A 23,420-nucleotide genomic window follows, 5' to 3' on the forward strand; every position below is an offset into this window, starting at 1 on the left:
CTTTTCATTTACCCCTCACTCTACAGTACGCTGTATTCATCACGTTTCTCCTGACAGCTTACATACTGTATGGCAATACATATTTAGCATGTTTCTAATGAACATTTTTATAGCAGATACCCTGAGTCTGCATCTATCAATAAGTATATTTGCTTTGACCAAGACATTCCACCCATATTCCTGTCTTCCCTCCCACCTCCATAGCAACCCTCCCAACACACCTCCTGCACACAGACATCACAACATCAGGCAGAATACAGAGGGACACACAAAAACAGGGCAGGAGAGATGGTGGATTTATCAGTTTTTGCTTCTCTTCTACACACATCTGCCCCAGTCCTGTGGCCAAAAACCTGCCCCACAGAATGTCCTCCCTCAGTCCAAACCAAACTCATTCCTTATGACACTCAACAAAGGAGAGCCAGACAGGGATCAGTTAGAGTCAGTCTTTCAGATTTAGTTCCTACGTGAGCAAACAAGTGCTTCCTCCCAACCCAAGTTCTCTCAGAAGCTTCTGTCACGTTTGATGTTTAACTTTTAATAAAGAATTAAAGACAACTGTGCCAGCGAAGCAGCTCAGATCTGAGATCAGAGCCACTGCATGCTGGATGGCTCTCCTCTGTTCAGTTTGTTGTCAAAACGAAGCCAAGTCAATAGACACCATTACCACATCAACAATTTACCTACATCCTGGGGAAAACAACCATACAACATGGAATACAAAAGAAAAGCAAAATGAAACACAGAAACATCACAGTCATCACACAGTTTATCTAAGAGCTGAAGTGAAAAGAAAAGAGGAGCTTACAACTGCCAGAGGCTGGATTTCTTCTTCTCTGGTAGAGCTGGGTTCTCTTTTGAAGCCCTGAGAGAAACAATTCACTTTGGATTAAAATGAATGCTTGAAATGGGATTTTACAGTCAGTTCCTCCATCTCTACTTGAAACATCAAACCTCCAAACCACCAGTTTTCTCTGTATGGTATCGCTTTGTACTTTCCCTTTGTGGATGCTTTGTGTGTGTGTGTGCGTGCGTGTGCGTGTTTGTCAAAGATCAATGCGAGGAAGCCGGGAACTGGATTCAATTGCAGCAGCACTTCGTGATCGAATCATTGTCATGTACAGACAGTAATTAGGCAAATGAAGCAGAAGAAAGGGAAAACTGAGATAAACTCAGCAGTAGCTAATGAAAGCTGTTCTGTGAGCTGGAAAGAAATCTTGGCTGTCTAGTTAATATGCTCTCTGCATGCTGGTGTCTGTACTACTGACACTTGGCCACAGACCATTTTGTGGAAGAAGAAATACCATGACGAGGGGTTGTGTACTTGTCTTTTTGCTGTTTATAGAACACTTTCTACATAAACCATCTGTGAGATCTCCTCACATCAACTCAATAGTTGTTAAACAAATATTAAATGTGACTTACCGGCACTGTCTCATCACATGGACAATTTACAGCTGCTATATAACACATAATTGAGTAATGTACAGTATACCAATGATATATTAACAGTATTGTGAGCTGAACTAATGTTTTTTCTTTAGGAAACTAAGCACATTGACTTCTCTCCGACCTGAACTGACCTCAACAACAAGCTGAGGTCAGTTCAGACAAAACAAGCTTGTTTTATCTGATTCTGCTCATTTGTGATTATGGATGGTGCGATCCAGTCTGTTATTGGACCGCAAACCTGCTGCCTCCTGTCTTACCGGATCATCTCTGTCCATCTGACAGCCTCCTGCAGCTCCATCAGCCTCTCCTTATACTGGTTCCTCTCCATCAGGACTCTGGCCATCTCCACCCTGGTGAAGCGCTTCCTCTGTGCTGTAGGCACATCACTCTGCAGGCACAACACCACCGTTACACCACTGAACCACTATTGAATACATGTGCAGATTATACATGACACATGCTCATATTAGCCTTTTAAGAAAACGATGGTGATGAAGCTTTTTACAGGGAACAATAAATGCTTTATTGTTATGGAAATGGTCATATTTAGAGATACTTAGAAAAGGGTCAGCATTAGGTAGCATTCCTCTCTTTCATACAGGTGTATCACTCAGACATAAATAACAAGGACTCACATCATCCTCATTGTCATTCTTGACCTTCTGTTTGGCCTCCTCAAGCTCTGCTCGAATCCTGCAAGCAAGTACACAAAGTCTTTAGCCACCATCTTTCTAAGGTCTACACTCAAATGCAATATGTAGACTGGTGGGCTGTCCAAAACAACTCACTTCTTGAGTTCTTCTTCTAATTCTTTGTTCTTCTCCTCCAGTTTGGTCTTAGCCTGAGTGACAGCATCCAGCTCACCTCGCAGGCCCTCCTTCTCACAAGACAGTTCATCCATGCGCGCTATCAGGTCATTTTTCACCACATTCAAAGCATTTCTGAAAACAAACACACATGCAGATAAACATACTTTGCAATGTAATATCTACACTAAACACAAGGTGGCAGTACTGTTCTGTTTCTCAATAATGCAATCCAGAGGGATATTTCTGTTTTCATGTATTCATCAATTAGCTCATTTTAGCTCATTAACAGTAAACAGGTGTATACAGTATAAAGAAGAAAAAGGTGGATAATGCTATAATGCTAGTATCTGGCATTCAAGCCAGAATAGCCCACTGATGTAACAAAGTCTGCAATGCTGATATAGCTGCTTTAGGATTCAAGCCCCTTTTCATTTAGTGTTTATGTCATTATTTCTGGCAAAGGCTTTAAAACAGAAAACAACTCTTCACTAGTTATAATGAGGACTAACTTGGTCTCCAGCAGCTGGGTGTTCTCATGGATGAGATGTTCGACTTCCCGACCCATACCTGAAAACGATCACCCATAATGTGAAAACAACATGAATGTTTCATCGTTCCATTTGCTCCAAACAATAGTTCTCCATCCTACACACTGACATACTGTTCTCATAGTCTTACCGAGAAAGTTGTAGTCTGAGAGTCATGCAAGAGATGGTGGAACAGGTTAATGAGACTCTGTAAATTAAATGGTCTCATTTTTGAACATCTCTAGTCTATAGTAGTACTACTCCTTCACAACACAAAGGCACCACTCTCATCTATTTTCTACAGCCATAAGAAAGTCACAGAGGGAACTGAAACTGAACACAGGACCAGGGAAACAAATGTTGAGAATAAGGAGCTGATGAAGACATTTTGGGGGAAATTTATTGATACACACCAGAAAACTCATCTGTAAGGATGATAAAGCCCCGCAGCCAAAGAAAAAACAATCCAGAGAATACGACAGGGGAAAAGAATTGTTTGTAAAAGAGATTCTAGTGTCACATCACGAGTAAGTGAGGCTTCTTACCCAGCAGGTCGGCTCCTTCGTCCACGTCTCCTATCAGGTCGTTTCCTGCAGACGACAGCTCCTCGAACAGAGAGTCAGTGTTACGGTCAAATGCTAGATTCTCTATGCCACCTTTAGTTGGTGTGCTGGATGGACAGATAAGGTAGAAGGAGGAAATGTGAAACGAGAGAGAGGGAGAAAATGATGATCATCATGATGAAGGAATGAGACTGCAATATGATCATTAATGGCTTTTAATTTCTACACATTCATACTAGTGAATTTGAATGCATGACATATGGTGGGCAGTCAATCTCAATGTAAATCTCATGGCAAGACCCAAACCGACCATGAACTGATCCTACTAACAAGAAGGGCCTGACAGACAGTAACTCTTTCCTCTGAGTCATAGAGTTCTAGTTTTCCAAAAATGATTAGAAGCACATTAAGGTGCCTCATGTCACACTTTGTGACATATTGCTTTATTATATGAACACATACACCATAGTTTATTTTTCTATACACGTACTTAGCCAACACTTAGCCTAATCTGGAGCTGTTCTGGAGCTTACAATCGTAGGAATTCATGTGAAAAACAAGAGCTAGAGAGAGAAATGGAACCCTGCCTATTTTCTTGTGTCTGTGTAGCTGGCCTATGTGTGTGAAGCAGTTGTGAACATCAGATTATTGGGTGGGTGCAGCCCCACCGCTCCCTCCAAATTCAATGTCGAGAAAAATGTTTTGAAGTAGGGGGATTCCAAAATAATTCAACCACCTCGCAAGCAGTTCTGACGAAGTGTACAGGTTTCCTAAAGGCAGAAACTGCTTCATATGACCTGTTGTTAATAACCTTGACAGTAAAGTTCAATTTACTTTCATACCTCCTCAAACCGGGCATATCACTGAATGAAGTGGCTCTAAATGTTACCTCGTATGTATGTGAAACACACTTAAGCCTTAACCTTGTTGGTTTTTACCTTTTTATGGGATTTGTTGAGAAAAGCCAACATACTGTGTGTGTGTGTGTGTGTGTGTGTGTGTGTGTGCAATGATAATAACGTATCTAATCACCAGTCCTCTACCTTGTTCCTCTGCAGGCATCAAGGTCCATGTCCAGCTCAGGAGTGGATTCAATGATGGCCTGCACCTCTGACTTCTCCAGATTGTCTGCTGCATCTAGAACAACAAGCAGAGACACAAAACAACAGAGTGAGCAATCCAGCACACCCAACAGCAGTGTATTATTATAGGTTATAGTCTAAGTCACCAGTCCTGTGTAAACATCATAGACAAGGTGTTTTAACTGTAGTATTGACCATCGTCTTTGAGGGATGGAGAGTCCTGACCATCATGTCCAAGCTGACCCTGCTGTCCTTCTTGCACTGCTTCAATGTTCTTACTGCTCTCTGGTTTCCCACTGTTCCTGTCCAGGTTCTTGTTGAGCCCATCTGAAACTTCCGGTTCCTGCAGGGGCGTGTCCACAGACTCCATGGCAACATCAGAAGCAGCAGTAGAGAGGGGTGTGGCAGAGGCAGACCCACTGGACATAGGACTCATTCCAGTGGACCCTCCATCATGAGGAGATAGTGGTGTGGAGGACTGTGAGTTAGCAGATGTAGATGCAGGGGTGCTTGATTTAGAGGTACCACCCTGAGAGGACATGGCGGTGTTGGATTTGGATCCACTTCTGGAGACACTTCCCTGGTTGGGTGGAGTACCGTACTTGGAGCCTCCATGGTTCGCACTGGACAATTCATCCTTAACATGGAGGAGGAGGAGAGGAGAAAGAAGAGAGTTAGGGGATAACACGGCGAATCATGATCTTCATGAAGTCGACATAGCATGTTTATCTGTTCAACATTACGAACCTTCCACATTTTTAGTTGTTAAAGCAGCACATTTGTGTATATATAAACCAATCACAATAACACAAAAGTGTGATCAAGCCAAAATTATCAAAATGGCATCATTCCATTCTCAAAGTCAACTAAAGAAACAACTCTGAAGAAGTGGGGGTCAAAATTGATCACAGAATCTTAACTCAAAGTCCACTTACTAGTTTGTTCCAGAGCTGTAAAGCATGACTGAAGTTCCATACTTAGGTCACATGATGACAAGTGAGCAAATTCAGCTGTGAGCTCAGGTGTTAGTGGGCTGACTTTGAGTTGTGATTCTTCAAACTCTGAAGACTCTCTCAGAAAATACCATTAGCATATGAATCTACATTCCATTTGTTTAAATAAAATGAAGCCAAAAATAACAGATGTCAGCACCAACTGTGTCAAAGTGTGCACTTTGCCATGCAGCTACAACTCAACACAAACACTAACCAAACCACAACACACACCCACAACAGTGCACCTTTCATAAAATCATCCCTTCTAGCAAACCTACAACCACAACTGTGTTTAACAAACAGCCTTAAGAAATGCATGTAAACCCTGAAAGTGTAAAGAGGCTGTGAGCTGCTAAATCGTCTCAAATAGACCTCTTTCACAGCACACATTTTGATTTGTTATAGCATGAGAAGCACAGAATAAACACATCAACAGTCCCAGTAAGAAATGAGCTCTGAACTGAATGCAGTTATCAATTACATGTGCTTTTCCTGCTGTGAGCAGTCAAATATCTGCTCTGAAAATGGTCTAACAACTTGTTCTGTAGCTTTAAAAACAATCAATTTTCAGGCCAGCTGAAGAAGTTAGTTAGCATCATGCAGTTTCAATCAGATATGAGGTATTGCCAGTATGTTAGCATAGTATTTAATCACACTACAGCAAAGTCTGCAACACAACTACTAAAGTGGATAAGTTTGGTTTGCAGTGGTTAGTTTCTCCATGAGTGACAGACAGGTCTACCTGCGCCTGATCAGCTTCCTGATTGGGAAAAATCTCCTGCGAATTATTAATTATTAAAGACCTTGATCATTAATACTTCCTAGCATTTGTTATTTGAAATTATTTCAAGCAAAAAAGAAACTTAACTAAAGCAATATGTACACCAGTATACAGGCATAAAGGTTCCAAGAAAGAGCGGGAAAAGGGTTTTCCATCAGAACTGATGAGAAAATAAAACAAAGCTGTGTGGGAGTGACCGTGTAGTGAGCAGTATTCATGGCTTTTGATAGTACACAGGGTGACCTGGTTGGCAAAGGTTTGCAGTGTAGATGAATGAAAATGAAGTGGATTTACAGTACCAATCAAACACTCTCAGGTTTCATCAGCTCTCAGCAGCCCTTCGTAGCATGCATCATTTCTAACCCGGTATTGTTCTGATCCGTTAATACCAGTGGCTTCAGCCCTAAAAATAGCACAGTGCCCGATGGAAAAGAATCAATCAGGACAACAACAAAGCATCCCTACGGATTGCTAGGTCACCTTGAAATCAGACCGGGGGGGAAGGGAAGACTTCAGAGCTTCCATGGACATCAAATGGGAGAGAGTTAAACTTTCTCCACACTGTTGTTTTCTCTTCAATTCCCACCTCTGTGTCTCTCTCTGCACTGATGGGAGTATTGTCTTTCACATCTCTTGTCTACATGCTGGCATCACTGTATTGTTGCTATAGCAGCATTGGGCAACTAATAGGGGGAAAGCTTCCCTCTGCTGCTTTTCTGCTGATAATGGCTCTTCCCTGAACTTCAAAAAAAAAGCACAGGCACACATGCACTCACCTTCACATGGTGAGATGGCATGGAAGGGAACATTAACTGTAAATCTTTAGGAAATGTCAAGTCAGAGGACAAAACACAAAGGCACTGCTGTGTATCTGCACTGGGGGTGTCTGGAAGACTTTTGTGTGTGTGTGTGTGTGTGTGTGTGTGTGTGTGTGTGTGTGTGTGTGTGTGTGGAAGCTGAGTGAGAAAGATCTACTGTGACACCGTTGTTGTACTCAGGTCTCAGGGTGAGGTGCGTGAAAGGAGCTGAAGAATTATCAACCACCTTGGCTTCGCCAGTCACAAAGCACAAGTCCTTATAATGAGTGATTATCAAGATTAACAAAACGCAAACCACTTCCCAATTCTCAACAATTTCCTTCTGACCCTGTACTAGTGAAATAACAGCAAATGAATACTTATTAGGCGGTCATTAATATTCATGATGGGGCTTTGCTTGCAGCATGGTTTCCAACAGCAACAATGTGAAGACACTGTGTCCTTTCCACCCAGCCTTGAGGTTTTCAGGCAGGCCCCCGAATGGTACCACTTCCTCTGCTTGCTGGGCTCCAAGCCACCCAGCTACACACACACACACACACACACACACACACACACACACACACACACACACACACACACACACACACACACATATACACAGACTGCTAAAAATTCTGGACACACTGAACAATCGTTTCTCTTGGAATAGAAATGTACTCTCTTTGGTGTTTGCTGGCATTGAGTGTTTGCATTTTGTTTCCACTACCGCTTTTAGGGGCACTGGGGATGATGTCATCAGTCTGATTCGTGGGAAGCTCTACAAGCCAACTTCAGACTGTAACTTTACACTTTACAACTAGTGCTCTAGTGACACAAAGAAGCCTTTCTTTTACATTCAGAGCAGGACTCTCTTGTGTGAGTGTGTGTAATGGTGTGTCATACCTTGAGGCTGGTGTTGGACCGTGGGTGGCTGAGGTTGTTGAATCTCCATGGCTCAGAAGGGGTGTCCACAGGTTCTCTCTGGAGGTCAGCGGTCATACCATCGGTCCCAGGAAGTTGGAATATGCCCATGGAGATGGGACGCTCCTTTCTGAATACAGATATAAATGGAAGGAAGGATGATTCAAAAGGAAAAAGGGCAATTCTGAAACAAAGGAATCAATAAGTGTTTGAGATCGGCCTGTTTGTCAAGTCCCTGTTATGTAATTGGAGCAGCTGTGAGGCTGTACTCAGGCACATCAGTGCTTTCAGCTAAATGCTAACGTCTCCAGGCAAACACGCTTTTGGTAGCAAAGGAATTCTTTAGGCAAGGAAAGCAGTTCATACAACAGCATGGTACAAGAGAGCATGTGATTTACACTGGGCAATAGAACATGGGATAAATGTTGCACTACATGAAGCAGTTTGGACACGTTTCATTAGTCTGAATGTTTTGACCCTCTGTCTCCATGTGGTGAGGAGGTTCCTGCAGAGAAAGTGGCATAGGCTATAGCATGAAGTGATGAATTAAGTTTTGTGTAACAGCTACTGTACCACAGTAAACCTGAAGTCACTTGAAATTAAATGGGCAGGTTGTTAATCTGTTTCAGCCTGCATTTTAATTAGTTCATTTTTCAGTGCAGTGGATGAGATGAGCATTACGTAATCCGTTAGACAAACAAACTGTGTGACAAGTCTGAGTAAAGACTTTACAGAGGTGTTGTAGCAAAGACCCCCTTGAGGCAGTTTGGCAGTGAAGTTGTGGGAAGAGAAACAAAGCTGCCTCATAAAGTCCATTATCTCCCAACTATTAGCTCAGGCAAAAACACAAATTAATTTGTATGTGTCTCTATGACGATGTACTCTGCTGTATGTTACTTGAAAGTGGTCAGCTGAGGGACACATCAAGAAGAACAAATACCTGTTATCATTTCTAGCCATCATGATAACACTCATGAACCAGCTCACACTTGCATGGAGGTGTTCATACTCAAACTTCCATTTCACCTGAGCTCTGACTCGTGAAAGACCAATATTATTGACTAACACATAGGAACACATTGAAATAAATACACTGCACCCTCCACAGCATCAGACCAAGCACACACCAGCAGCTGCTCTCACTCCAGTGACTTGGTATGAAAAAAATATGACAGTGTGAGCGCAACAATGGCTGCCATGGTGAAAAGAGCAGCCGGCACGCAGCAATGAAAAGCAGCAGCCCAAAAACAATGGACACACCACCATATTGAGAGGAGGAGGTCACATGCAGGCCACTGATAGTGACCGATGCTGCCTTTTGTTGTTCGAACTGAGGGGTGAGGAAAAATCACATGCTCGCTATCAGTCCTCAGCTACTCTTTCATCCTAACTACATGATGATAATAATCAGAAAAAGCTAAAAACTCTGTTAAATGGATAAATCTAAGGTGGTGAAATCTTCCAGGTATGACTCGTCGTTTTTCCCATCTCTCTCTTGACCTACTTTTAGTGTGCAGTCTCATACTGTCTGTCTATAACACACCCACATGGCAGCAACACTGCAACTGCATGGCTACAAACCAGCAGCAGCTACAAAGACACAGATTACAGCATGTTAAGATACATTTAGATAACATACAGAAACATACATGTTATACCTGCTGGGTCTGGGTAAGGAGGGTAAGGAAGGCAGGGCAGGTAAACCGCCAGTAGAGACAGAGTAGTGAACCAGCAGCAGCACTGATAGAGACACCAGTACAGCAGAGTTGATGACCACCGCTCCCCCTACAAAGCCAAAAACAAACAGCAGCATACACCCGGGGCTCATGGCCCCCCCAGATCATGGCCCAGTGCCTCAACTGAGACCAGGAGGGTTGGGGGGCAAAAATAATGACAGCAGATGAGGTGGGGGTCACTGAACCACCAAATTCCCCTCGGCAGACCTCTGGTTGGACATCGACCACTGCGGGTGCATGTACCGCTGAGGTCAAAGATGCTGTATCCGTGTAGCCAGGCTTTGCATACTGCAGTTCAATCGAGGCAGACGGAGAGTGGGAGCAGGTCAGGCAGAACAATCTGCCAGCAGCAGTAACAACAACAGTAATCCTGGTGGCTTCAGCAGCAGTGGCTGATTAAAGCAGAGCAGCAGCACACACAGCAGAGCAGTGGATCATCCACAGAGAGCAGGGAGAGGCTGGCAGCAGCAGCTCCTCTTCCTCCCCCCGGTGTCTTCCTCTGGCAGGCGACTCTTTTCCTTACTCCTTCACTCTTCCTATCCTCTGCCGAGATGCGACGCGGCTGCCTCTGGGCAGTCTAGAACACTCTGACGCTCTCCCTTTCTCACTCTGATAGCGCCCACCACCCCTCCCTCTCTGTCTCTCCCCATCTCCCTCTCTCTTTTGGATGCTGAGGCAGCTCGTTCCATATGCCTCTTCTCAGGCTGCAGCTTATTGGCTGCAAAACAGAGAGACTGATCAAAAAGTGTTTGTGTGTGTGTGGTGGGAGGGAGGTTGGAAGTGTCTGCATTAACTGGAGGGATAGTAAGGGGCTAGGAAATACAGGGGGCTGCCTGAATGCACAGATATAGTCTACAGTACATTAAAATACACCGTACAGTGAAATTCTACCAAACACTATTCACACTGTTTCATGTTCACTTTTTTGACAACCAGATTCTCAAGTCATGCTAACAGCTCTGTAAGGCTGTACTTGAGCTAAATGCTACAGTTAGCATGCTAACATGTCCACAATGTCATTGTTAACATGGTGATGTTTAGCAGGTATCATGTATCACCACGTTCACCTTCTTTGCTTAGCATTTTAACATGCTAACATTTGATGATTAACACTTCAGACAAGTAAGTACAGCTGAGGCTGGAATGTCATTAGGTTTTCAGGTATTTGGTCAGAAATCAAGGTATTAGGCAAGTTAAAAGTCTAATCTGAAGATGCCCGCAGAAGAAAAGTCTAACAATGTCCAAACATCGTACAAATTATTCCGTGGGGAATGTGGATATCAGTACCATTTCATGAAAATCCATCCAAACACTTAGCTCTGTGCCAAAATATCAATCTCATGGTGGCGCAAGATGAAAAGTCAGGGGTCACCCAAGTCAATAAGATAACTCTGGGGATCAGAAATGTCTGTACAAAACTGCATACCAATGCATTCAATATATGTCCAGATATTTCGGTCTGGACCAAAGTGGTTTACTAACCAAATGACCAACATCCAACATTTCCATCATGAAGACATATATTACCCCCCGAAAAGGCTTATCTGTTTATTGGAAAGAACTAATCAGAGGAAGGATACAAGGGCATGCCCAAGATACTAAAAACCCCTCAGAATATCACACAGCTGTAAGCTTGTCTAGAGCAGGCCCCTCTCCAAAACTCAGGGTGAGAAGGGCACTAGTGAGGGAGGCCGTGGAGAAGCCTGTAGACAGTGGAGGGTCACCCTGTGCAAACACAATTGCTGCATTGGTGTTTACCAGAGAGGCAAGGAAAAAGCCACAGATGAAAAAAACATGACATCTGGGTTAGTGTTTACCATAAGGTACGTAAGTGGAAGAAGGTTTAATGGCATGATGAGAACATGGCGCCTCTGGACCACTGTACTAAAAACCTTAAACCCTTTATTTGTCATAAGCCAAAGACTGCATCCTAGCAGAAACAAACCCTCCCCACCAGGAAGTGTGGTGGGGCTGCTTCTATGCAGCCTTGGAATGCTTGGATCAGTCAAAATACTGGAAAATCTTAAAGGAAAACCAAGTCAAACGGAATGAACAGCGACGCTTGGTGACACATAGGGCTGTTTCTCCGTCCCAATATCTCTGCTTCAACTATATGTTGAATATAAAACAAATATCAACCTCACCTCCTGTCTCCCTGCAGCATAATCTACTCTGCAAGTGAGCAATCAACCACAAAGCTCATCATCCCATCAAGTAGATTAATCTGGAAACAAACTACAGGCCTGACCTACACATTCCACAGCATCCTCTATCTGCCTCAAGCAACCCCAGCTTAATTCCTTCCAGCTGTTGGTAATGATGGTCTCGCTTCCACACTTGGTCTTCTCATTACATTGTCAACATCCTCTCCTAAACATTCATCTTCACTTACAAATACCCAATATTTCTCTCTTTATTTTGCACAGTTCTCATTTTTCAGTTTCTTTTCCTTTTCCTGCATTAATTCTCAGCTCGATTCGTCTGCTGAGACAGGTTCTCTGACACATTTCTGCCTCTTGCCTGTGGGGAAGATGTGTGTGTGGCAGTAGAATTTGCAGTGGTTAAACTGCTCCGGAACAGGGTTGTGGACCTGGAGCATCACTCACATACAATAAACCTTGTCTAGTCTTGAAATCCAGTTTATATTAAGCAACCAGTTCTACTAATATCAGGCTGAGATATTTGCACTTGAAAAAGATTTCCATTTCTTTTCTAAATTTACCTGCAGTGGAGCACCTTAAAACAAGGCAGAATATCTCTGTATCAAGGACAAAAAACACATGAAGAAAATCCTAAATCACCTTCCAACTATCCACTGGCTGATTTCAGTGAGAAAAAAGAGACAGTCCCCAATACTGATTCCATTACACTTTTATAAACTGATCTACGGCCCCGTGAAATCTGTTTGAATTTTTCAGATTTGTTTTATGTTTTCCCAGATTGTGTATTTTCTGCTTCATTTTTTCTTTGAATTACAATTTAAACATATTTTGTCATCAAAGTGTCTAATCATGTGGTGGATGAATACAATTTCAACAATTCAACATTTACTGAATATCAATAAATCTGATGTATGCAGCAGGATCTTTTATCAAATTAATCTTCTGCAGGACAGCCTCTTATGCAGCTGTAGATGGAGGATGGATAGGAGTAACGATAAGATATTCAAACAGAGCAAAGGTTAAGACCAGAGCTTCTGCTTTGTTGGAATGAATATTCCATTTGAAGTCTGAATGTTTATAGGACTGACTAACGTTATATGTTTGAATGAACTCAGTAAGGAAAAACTGCAGTGGCTCTTGTTGGGTTGTCTCACCGCGTTCTGGCTGTTGTGCTTGTGCCTGTGTCTGAGGGCTCTGGTGCAGCCACTGCATGCTGGTGTTTTGTCCGCTCCAGGTGCTCCATGTAGCTGTGGATCATCTGGAAGGTTTATAACACACAGGGAGCCATGGAATGAGCAAAAATCCTACTTTCTTGCTGAGGTACACTTGTGTTCTATGCATTAGACTCTCAAGAGAGCCTGTACTTCTAAAGTGATTGAAAAATATATGACTATGTTTCTCCCAGACTGCAGCAAATTTGTAACTACTCACCACACCTCCTACTATGGTCTCTCATATAGAAGTATTTTGTGTCCAGACACAGCTGTGAGGTACTCACAGTGTGTTCATGACAGCTTTTATTCTACTTTTATCTTCTCTATTCAACATTATTCAGATGGGCGGTTGGCTGCTGAAGCCTGAGAGGCTTGTTTGGACACTGGACATCTGTTAGTGATGTATATTGAATAATAGACCAAGGTGGACCAAAGACTGAGCAGAAACAGATTTCATGATTAGACACGTCATGTTTCGATTCCCCTTCAACCAGCCCACTCTATTCACTTTCACAGTACCTTTGTTTTTCTGTCACAGACAGGTCAGATGTTTTATTGTCTCTCTCTTTTGTCTCTTTACTATCATCACTTATTATTTTTCTATTTCTAGTGGGGTAGCAACAAATGACTCATTATCAATGAATTTATACATTCACCGTTTCCTCTTTGTATGTTCAATTTCATTCACCTCTAACATGCCCCATGCTTGGTTCATCTGTTAACTCCCAGGACAAGCTGTTTTCATAACCCTGATTTGCCTCTTTATAAATCTGTCTTGGACTTTATGTTTGTCTTTTGCTTCTTTGCTCACCTGTACTGCACAGTATATTCATATACTGTATGTATGAGTGTATATTTCTGAATCAATAATGAGAATCAATTTGTAAATTATGAAAATCCCCATAAAATAAATCCATACACACCATTGGTTATTGTGTTGTGAAAGAAGTAAAAAAATATGCATTACTGTGTAAGCACATGCACAGCTGAACAACCTGCTGATGAATTTATACGTATATCTTAATCCCAGCCTGGCATACCTCAGTGTGTCTCTGATGAAGGGCATTATACTCCTTCTTGAGCTCTGCTTCTCGCTCCTCAAATCTGCTGACTGGATGAAAAAGAGAGAAACTAATTAAAGCACACTGGACAGAACAAGCCGAAAGACTGCAGCAAAACAACAAGATGATTTGTCTCAAAACACCAGTTGTTCTATACAAATCAACTAATGTCATTTCAAAAATTGTTTGACATAACATGCATGAAACTGTTCCATGGACAAATGATTTACCCAGTGGGAAATCAAGAATGAAAGTGCGGGTAGCGTGGTTCCTGTAATAACATGTCAGAGCCAGAAGAGGGCTGCCGTGCACCAGCAAACCCCTCCTGGACTGCACCAAGGAGAGCGCTTTGACAGGAGTATTACACCTCTCTGAGTCACAGAATCACAGCTATGAAATCAAACACTTTGAGCCAACATTAAACGGCATCAATAGCAGATGTGATTTTAACAACAATAATAATTGAAACATCTAAATCTATGCAAAGACATGGCAGCTCATTGGGTCTCTGCTTACAGGGGTCTAAAAAGTCTGATACTGCCACATTTTAATGTAACTTCAGGGTGAAGAATGACACTGTCTCCATTAAAACCTTACATTTTAGTCGTGAAACATTTGCATGTTATTACTACTTTTTTCATGTTTACCGTCTAACCAGAAGAAAAAAACAGGTTAGAAACAATTCACACACCTATCTACAGAGCAACCATCAGTCTCAGTCATCCAGGCAGCATCAATGGTAGTCCATTTTTTAGCGGTGGCTCTAAGCTTTGTAGTGTGTAGTTAAAACAGCACAGCGGTCTTGATGTGTGTTTTTTTTGGATGCCAGCAGGAAAAATTCCATCTTACAAAAGGTGGACAGTGGAAATCAAACGTCCCTTGCAAATCCGTACAAGTGTCCGTGCCCTGAGCGAGTCGTTCACAGGATCATTCCTACTTCATTTTCCACGCTTCCGGCTTTGCAGCGCCGGTTTTTAAGTCAGAAACTGCTTTTTCCTCAGGTATTCAAAAAGGCACAAGTAGAGAATTTTGAGAAATTCAACACCTACGCGATCATTTAAGAGCGAGTGTTCAGACCGCAGCTGCAAAGACTGATGTAAACTGTGATTCTGTGTGGTTATGAGAGGGCTGATAAAAGGAACAAGTGGTTAAAGAGTGAAGCAGAAATAACTCAGGTCAGATACAGAGGTGTGAGGGTAAAGGGAAGTGACCCTCAAGTAAAGCCCCACATGAAAGTCCTGATCTTCTCATTGATAGTATAATAAAATAGAATAATATATAAAAAGTAAAAAATAGTTATGATTTAAGCAATAAATTGACAGCCAAAAGGTGACAAGTGTCTTAATTTGTCTGAACAAAAGTCCAAAGAGAGAAGAGAATCAGCAAATCCTCCCATTTAAGACACGTGAGAAACCGCTACATATTTTTAACATTTTGCTTGATAATGACTGGAATTGATTCCCAAACAGCTGCAGATTATTTTTCTGTTGCCCGACTAATCACTTCAGCTCCAGTCCCAAGTTCAAGTCACTTTTCCCAAATCCCCCTGAATTGTGTGTTTCTATATTTCTATATTTTGAGCCATCCATTGGAATAAAATGACAAAGTAATGAAATAAGAACATTCATCAGAGTGTCCTTGGGATTATGGAGTTATACTGTTTGTGTGTGTGTGTGTGTGTTCCACTGACAAGATCAAACAACTTAGTGATCCAAGTCACACTGCTGCCAATTCGGCCGACTAACACACACTAATGAAACTCATGAACAGAAAAAGGGGAAGTGTCACGTCGAAAGAAGTAAAGAGAAATTTGCTGAGAGCTCTCAAATTTTCCCTTCGGCATATGTTACGGTCCGGCGGTGGAACAAACAAGCAGTCACACACGCTGTCAACATGTGCAGTCATGCACACATCATGAGGGTTTCTCCAGATGCCCTGGAAAGACTAGCACAGTCTGAGACTTAAGAAAGATTATATTCAGGTTGTCTAAATTGGCCAAAACTGGCAGTTGATTAAAAACAAACAAACAAACATATAGGCTCGAACCATTCGCATATTTAAACAGATTTTCCTGGTTAGAAAAACACACACACACACACAGACACACACAGACACACACAGACACACACAGACACACACAGACACACACACAGACACACACACAGACACACAGACACACACAGACACACACACAGACACACACAGACACACACACAGACACACACACAGACACACACACAGACACACACACACACACACACACAAACACACACACAAAAACATTAATGGACCACAGAAACTTCTGTGACTCCTGTCTGTCATGCAGTACATTCAGTGCAGTCACTGCAGCGATGCTTTTTTCCCCACAATCGAATATCCTTTACATTTGCAAGCTCTTTCTTACTTCAGAAAAAGACATAATCATGAGTCACTTTTTACATGAACACTAAAAATTAAAGTCAGGGCATTAGCTCTCTAAAATCCTCCTGTGGTCTACGGCTTGGAACATGCTCGGTCTATCCTGTTGCAGCTCATTTAGCAGACTTGGCAGGCAAACACTCATAGTATGTTACTAATGGCGTTTATTCAGTAGGGGCATAGGAGTCCATCTGCCCTCTGGCACATCAGGCTAACGAACAGTCACCAGACCCGCAAACTGTCGATTCTGCTCAGAGGGATTCTGGCTTGAGTGTGTGTGTGAGTGTGTGTGTGTGTGTGCGTGTTAGTTTTTCCAATAATAGAGTCAGTACAAGAAGACCTGTCTGACACCATGAAATGGACTTACTCTGATCTGCATAGTTTTTAGTCTTTAGCTCGAGCTGACGTGTGTGCGACTCCAGCATCACCAGTCGGCACTGAAGATCCTTCTTCTCGCCATCCTGGGAGTCTTCAAAGGCAATGTACCTCTGGAGATAAAGACAAATAAAAGGGGGAAGAAGCAGAGCATTCATAATCAAAGCACTGAAATGAACTCGAGAACTCTTGTGAAACCCCCAGTGAGGGACTGAGGAGAGGATTTGTTTATGGTGGAAACAGGAGACAGAAAAGTCACAGTTCCCCTCAGCCAGAGACATCTGCTCAGACTGGAATGACCTCGCAGTCCTCCCCAACTATGATATCAAACCATTTGAGTGTGCTTGAAAATAAGTTGGGGCTGAAATGGAAATGTTGTGGACTAAATCCATTTGCTCTTTTTTTTTTTTTGTGTGTGTGTGTGTGTGTGTGTGTGTGTGTGTGTGTGTGTGTGTGATAAAGATCTGCTCATGCTAACAGTGTTGATACCAGTGGAAAATAGAGCACACAGTATCTGTCTCCTGTCCATTGTCAAAGTCACCTAACCTTTCTGCACAACAGGTGCACAGCGCCAGCTTCCTCACAAAGAAAACAAGTTACACACACACACATGCACGCACGCACATGCACGCGACCTTAGATTAAGAACTGTTTTCACATCACATGGGATTGGGGGTGCACTTCAAACACTGTCATGTGCAATAAATATTTATGATGAGAATAAATCAGTGGTCAGGGTCAGAGGATGGACATTCAGGGCTTCGACTCAGGTTCCCAACCTGTCTCCTGCCACTAACCCACCATGCTAGCCCAATCTAATCCATTTAATGCTGGGCTAACCACTGCTGCCTGATGGCAATTTACACTTTGTGAGCAGAGTAGATTAGATGAAACCTTAAGGGGCTCTGGAAGTGGGTCTCTGAAGGGACAAATCCAGTGATAAAGTGAGGATCAACTAGAGCAAAGTAAATGCTGATAGTAATATAACCTGAATACATCAATAAAGGACACTACATATATATGAAAAAATAAGATGGTGTGTGAAGTAGAACATATTGAGGCTAAATGAATAAAATGAAGAAATGTAAGCAAGCTAACATGCTCACAATGAAGGGAACATTTGCTAATTGGAGCTAAAGCTCAACGGTTTTGTAGGTATTTGGTCAAAAACCAAAGTGACAAATTGAAATTCTGACCTGACGATGGCACTAGATGAAAAGTCAGGGATCACCAACTTTACCCCAAATGGTCCACAATTCATCATGAGGGGAACATTCGTTTCATGATTGGGAGCCCATCTATTGATACCCCAGGTGGTAAGCTGAGTCAGGTGTCTGAAGACAGGCAAAGAGCTTACCACGGCTGCAAACATGCAGTCTTGTGATGTGCGTGCTCACTGTGGACGAGAGGCCCTGTGGTCAGGCCCCGGGCAGGGGGTGGATGTCATCTGCATGGACATGAGGATCACCTGAGCGCCTTGTTACAAGCAGCCTCTTCTTTGCATGTACGTCACATTGAGACTGGAGGTGTCCAACAAAGGTATTTCTTCAAGATGCTTTTCTGAACTCTCTCTAAAAACAAGGCCTGTGTTTATTCTTTTTCAAACACAATTCAGTCATTGATGGGCTGAGAAGTTTTCCTCTGCCTTTAGGCTCTTAAAACTATTTTCATGTAGAGGGCTTCACTTTCCATTAATCCTTTTTGAATCTTCTCTTTATTAAATGGCATCTAACAAATGTAAAGATGAACAGATTTTTCCATGTAAATCTACTAAGAGCATTAACAAAGCACTGGGCTAGACTACAGACGGGTGGGGGGTGTCATCTAATCTGCAACTGTACATAAGTACAACACGATGACAGGCCTTCGATTCTGATCAGTTAACCTGCTGACAGGAAAGCAATTTTAATGCATGATTCTCTTCAGATTCACATCAATTAACACCACTAACCACTAGCAAATTTCATGGATGACACACATCGACACCCCCTCCTACTGTATCAACACATTCTTTAAACAACTCCTAATATCTTCCTGTCACCCTGCTGCGCATCATATGACCCAGGAAGGAGGCTTGTGCATATGACAACGCTCCAGAGAATGAGTGTGGCAGCAGTTCAGCGCGCACTCTTCCCCCTACGCTTCCCATATAATGCTCCCTTTGTCCCTGAATGCCAACACACACACACACACAACATATACGCAAACACAAGTGGCTCCAGCACAAGTGCGAGCACACCCACACAGACAGGGCTCTGCTGTCTTGGCACTCAATTGACAGAGACTGAAATTAACTCCTTTTAACATTTTTTGGCTGTGGGTTGCTACTGGGACATTTGGGAAAATGGGTGTGTGAGGCCTTGGTCATCCGACCCAATAAACTGACTGAAAAACCACTTCAGTGAGCCTAGTGGGATTACTTCATTATAATGACATGGCTGATGATGTGGATATTACAAACCATGCAACCATTTTTGGCAAGAAAGAAATTGAGCCTACTAGAATCAAGTGACTTACAATAAGTGATTGACCAAAGACTGTCCATTTTATCATGACATACACAGCTGCTGATAAACACAATGGCCGCAACAATGGCTAAATAAAAAACAAGACTAAAGAATCTACGGACATGCTGGCAGCTCTGTGAAAACAGTACTCAGGCACAGCGTTGCTTTGTAATAATTGCTAACATGCCCACAATGACAATGCTAACATGCTGATGTTTAGCTGGTATAATGTTTACCATGTTCCCGTCTTAGTTTAGCATGTTAGAATGCAAGCATTAGTTCATTAGCACCGAACACAAAGTACAGCTGAGGCTGATTGGAATGGTACTGGTTTTGCAACACATTACTGGACAAACCTGACCTGATGATGGGGGTACATGACAAGATTAAGGATCACTAAAGACACAGTTCATCCTGAAGGGGATATGAATGTCAGTATCATATTTCATGGCAACCCCCCCTACAGATTTTGACACATTTCACTTGAAATGTCAACATTTTGGCACAAGATGACAAGTCAGTGATGACCCAAGTGATTAGGATTTATCATCTGAGAAGCACACGTGTCTGTGCCAATACATCCAGCAGATGTTGAGATATAAATGAAAAACCTTTACCTGCTGGTAGCATCAGAGGGGATCACCAAACCCTGAGGGTTCATCCTCAGGACACCATGGGTATCTTGTACCAAAGTTGATCATGGCTGTCTCTCTGATAGTTGTTTACATATTTCACCAAGACCCACAAATTTCTACCTCATGGTGGTGCTAGAAGAAAAGCCAGGGGACCAATAAAGTCTGGGGGATTCATCTACTGGAGACCATGACTGTTTGTACGAAATGTCATGGTAATCCATCCTAAAGTTACTGAGATATTTCTGGAGTGGTGGCCGAACCACCTTTGCCACATCTTTAATCCTTAGGCCACCATGTTGCTCATGTCAAATGAGGCTATGTTACAGAATATTACCATTTACCCATACTTTTGCTCTGTCTTTTAATAGATCTCATGTAAATGATCCATGATGATCAGTCAGCTGTCATTATGTGTAAGCAGACTCTCTTCCAGGTCAGCAGACAACCCTGACTGGACAAAAGAACTGAGGGAAGTGCTGTTTTTCCCCAAGAATTTCCTGCCTTGCCTTTTCCTCTCCTCTGCTGAGGCAAACTACTAAGAGGAGGTATTCCTCTGGGCTTGGAGCAGCGAAAAGCAGCACTTGGCTCCTACATTGGGTTTGTTTGGTAAGATTAATCTGCTTATTTGCTTCTTGAGTGACTTGTCACGCAAATGAGCAGCTTAGTAACTGAGTCTGTGCCATGCAACTCCTTAGCCTCCGTTGAGCAGACAGTTGGGTTGGTGCTGGGAGACACTTTTCATTTAAACAGTCTGAGTGGGTTATCGATTTTGGTATCAACCTCGTCACAGCTGTCTGAATGACTGAGGATAGTAACGAAATGAAGGGGATGTGGAAAAGTGATGCAATGTTGTGTGTATGGGGGTTGGGCCGATGTAAAAATTTTCAAACCGGTGTGATAGTAAGCCAAATATTGGACTAGACCAGAACCATCAAATTTTACCACTCGGTGTTGTACATGACTCACGAGGTGAACATAGTAAGAGCACATGAATAAGAGTGTAGCCGCACCACAATCAGGAACGTGAGTGACGCTATGTGTTATCTGTCCATCTTTGGTTTTCGACTGTTTAATGACTCTCGTTGGGAAGCTTTTATTGGATTACCAATAACATAACTTGTCGTCATCTTGAGTGCCATTATCCTTGCTTCACCTTTCTTTCCTCTGCTCTGTGTGTGTGGACGATCGAAGCTCCGCCCTCAGTGAAACAGACAGCAGAAACTAGCGCAGTCAAGTCTCACGCTGAGCTGAAATGAAAGGAGTGCCTATAAATTAGGTAAAAACAAACTATTTTATGTTAATCGTCGTCATATTGCTTATTCCTAATGCAAAACAAGTTGGATTTAGTGCCGTCAGCAAAGGTTGCTGATGTCGGCTACTTTTTTATTTGCCGGAACATCTCAAAATGACAAATGTCTGTTCAGTCAGTTCGCGTAAAATCAAACCGGTTTAAGCTCATACACAAACCAGAAACCGAGCCAACTCTAGTCTGTGTGTTTGTGTGTCTCTACATGAGGGTGTGCACACACAGAATTCATGGCTTTTTGCTTTGGTATTTGCTATAAAATTGGACTGCAATGGACTCTACAGGTGTGCTTCACCTGTCTTATTCCCTACAAGCAATGATATCCACCTGATTTTCTAATATGTTTCCATTCTGCTACTCTGTCGGACTAACAAAATTACATTGTGCTTAATGATCTTTCATAAGTTATCTTCAGTGAACTCCCAACATCTCGTAGCCCTTTCCAATCTCCGATGCACAATTCCAGTTTCTGTCAGTGGCAAAAGTGACTTCTTCCAGATAAATAGAAAAATCAGGCAGTATGGACAAACAACAGTTGCCTCAGTGTGTGACTGAAGCAGTGCCTACAGAAAGTCAAGCTTCAACAGCACCTGCAAGGAAGCATAAGATACTGCTGTAGATACAGCTGCACTGCTGGATCAACCAATCACCTCAGAAATTCAGTGGAAAAACACCACCGCAACAAGTGTCCCCACTGTAATAATCTGACTTTGCAAGACAGACAAAGACATGAATATGAACTGAGCTCAGGGAAATGCTGGAGCATTTGTTCTGATTTTGCCCAGATACAAAACTGTGGACCAAACTTTCATGACTACTGCAGATCATACCTGACCTCATTTCACATTACATTGTGTGGAGCCACTGAATGTGGAAGGACTTCTTGGTCTTAGTTTTGTTTGATCCGTTTAAATGTTAGATTCACCAACTGCTGTCAAAAATCCAAATTTATAAGCCAGAAGCCAGACTTTTCAGAGCAGATTATGTCAAGATATGCAGTAGAATACCAATAAAACGCTGTTCAAATGTTTCAGTGTTTTTGTGCATCTTCTTTTAAACCACCACACATACTTATGCTATTTGCTTCAATTAAGTATATTTTAAACATTTGACCTTACTTATTTAAATAATCATCAAAATAAAATGCAAACATTCCACTAATCCTTAACATCACATGCCTGGTCCCACATCAAAACACTGATATACTATACAATAAACAACTTTGAAATGATAACCGGCCCCATATCTTTGCCACAAACAACTCTGAATGTGATGGTCGGTATAGTGACCAGCTCTGTTCATAAGCCTCATTCTGCCACAGTCACGGCTTCCTATAGCAAATGTCACATCCTGAATCATTGTTGTGATTGTCCATTCAAATTCCTACACTGACATGCACAGAAGCTGACCTCTGCCAATCCAAAGGAGATCTGTGACATCATCTCGACATATGAATATTACTGATCACACCAACAGGAGAGCTAACTGGTTGCCTGCCTGAGGGACAAGCTAGTTATAAAGGGGATGAGGTATTTTACACACGGCAGCCAGAGAGAACAAGATGAATGTAAGCCCATAACATACCAATGGAAAATCCTGTGTGCACAGGTCCATCTAAAAGCTTTAGCAACATGTTACGACATGACATAAATTATTAACACACTGCTTTGTGACCTGTTGTGCTTGTCATTCAACACTGAACTGTCAAGTCAAATGTCAACACCTCGGAATAAACTGTGGAGTAGCAAACACCATACATGTGCACACATGGTATTCTGATTTTTTAATCCAGACTCACTGAAATAAAGTGATCAATTCATTTTTGGGGGGATGTTATCATCATACGTTTATGTTGCAATAAGACAATCTACAATATTTCAATCCTTTTTCCAGTCTAAGGTTTGTTGGCTACCATGGAGTTTTCTGGGATTAAATGCATAAAGGCTGGAAAAATAATTGGCCAGATTAAGTGCAAAGCCCTGCAGTAGTTCAGGGTTGTTAAGGATATTTCAGTGAGGGGCTGCTTGTGTGTAGAATGCCCAAGAACAAGGACCAGTGAGGATTAATAGAAGGAAT

The 23,420-nt window shown here is 42.3% G+C and overlaps 1 protein-coding gene across 3 annotated transcripts in view; it reads right to left on the minus strand.

The window, feature by feature from the left end:
• spag9b (sperm associated antigen 9b) overlaps positions 1–23,420 on the minus strand; it is a 36,899-nt gene that overhangs the window by 10,696 nt on the left and 2,783 nt on the right. For 2 of the 3 annotated variants that reach the window (XM_041962477.1, XM_041962476.1), the window contains exons 2-13: positions 16,889–17,009; positions 14,083–14,153; positions 12,983–13,086; positions 7,913–8,060; positions 4,629–5,070; positions 4,395–4,488; positions 3,334–3,458; positions 2,771–2,828; positions 2,241–2,393; positions 2,088–2,145; positions 1,710–1,840; positions 809–865 (exon numbers count right to left, since the gene is read on the minus strand). In XM_041962477.1, the coding sequence (XP_041818411.1) occupies positions 809–865; positions 1,710–1,840; positions 2,088–2,145; positions 2,241–2,393; positions 2,771–2,828; positions 3,334–3,458; positions 4,395–4,488; positions 4,629–5,070; positions 7,913–8,060; positions 12,983–13,086; positions 14,083–14,153; positions 16,889–17,009 (1,562 nt within the window). Of the gene's footprint in view, positions 1–687; positions 691–808; positions 866–1,709; positions 1,841–2,087; positions 2,146–2,240; positions 2,394–2,770; positions 2,829–3,333; positions 3,459–4,394; positions 4,489–4,628; positions 5,071–7,912; positions 8,061–12,982; positions 13,087–14,082; positions 14,154–16,888; positions 17,010–23,420 lie in introns of all 3 variants that reach the window. The other variant, XM_041962475.1, reaches the window with a different exon arrangement.

This window comes from Chelmon rostratus, chromosome 21, assembly GCF_017976325.1.
Source record: "Chelmon rostratus isolate fCheRos1 chromosome 21, fCheRos1.pri, whole genome shotgun sequence".
NCBI classification, from domain to species: Eukaryota; Metazoa; Chordata; class Actinopteri; order Chaetodontiformes; family Chaetodontidae; genus Chelmon; species Chelmon rostratus.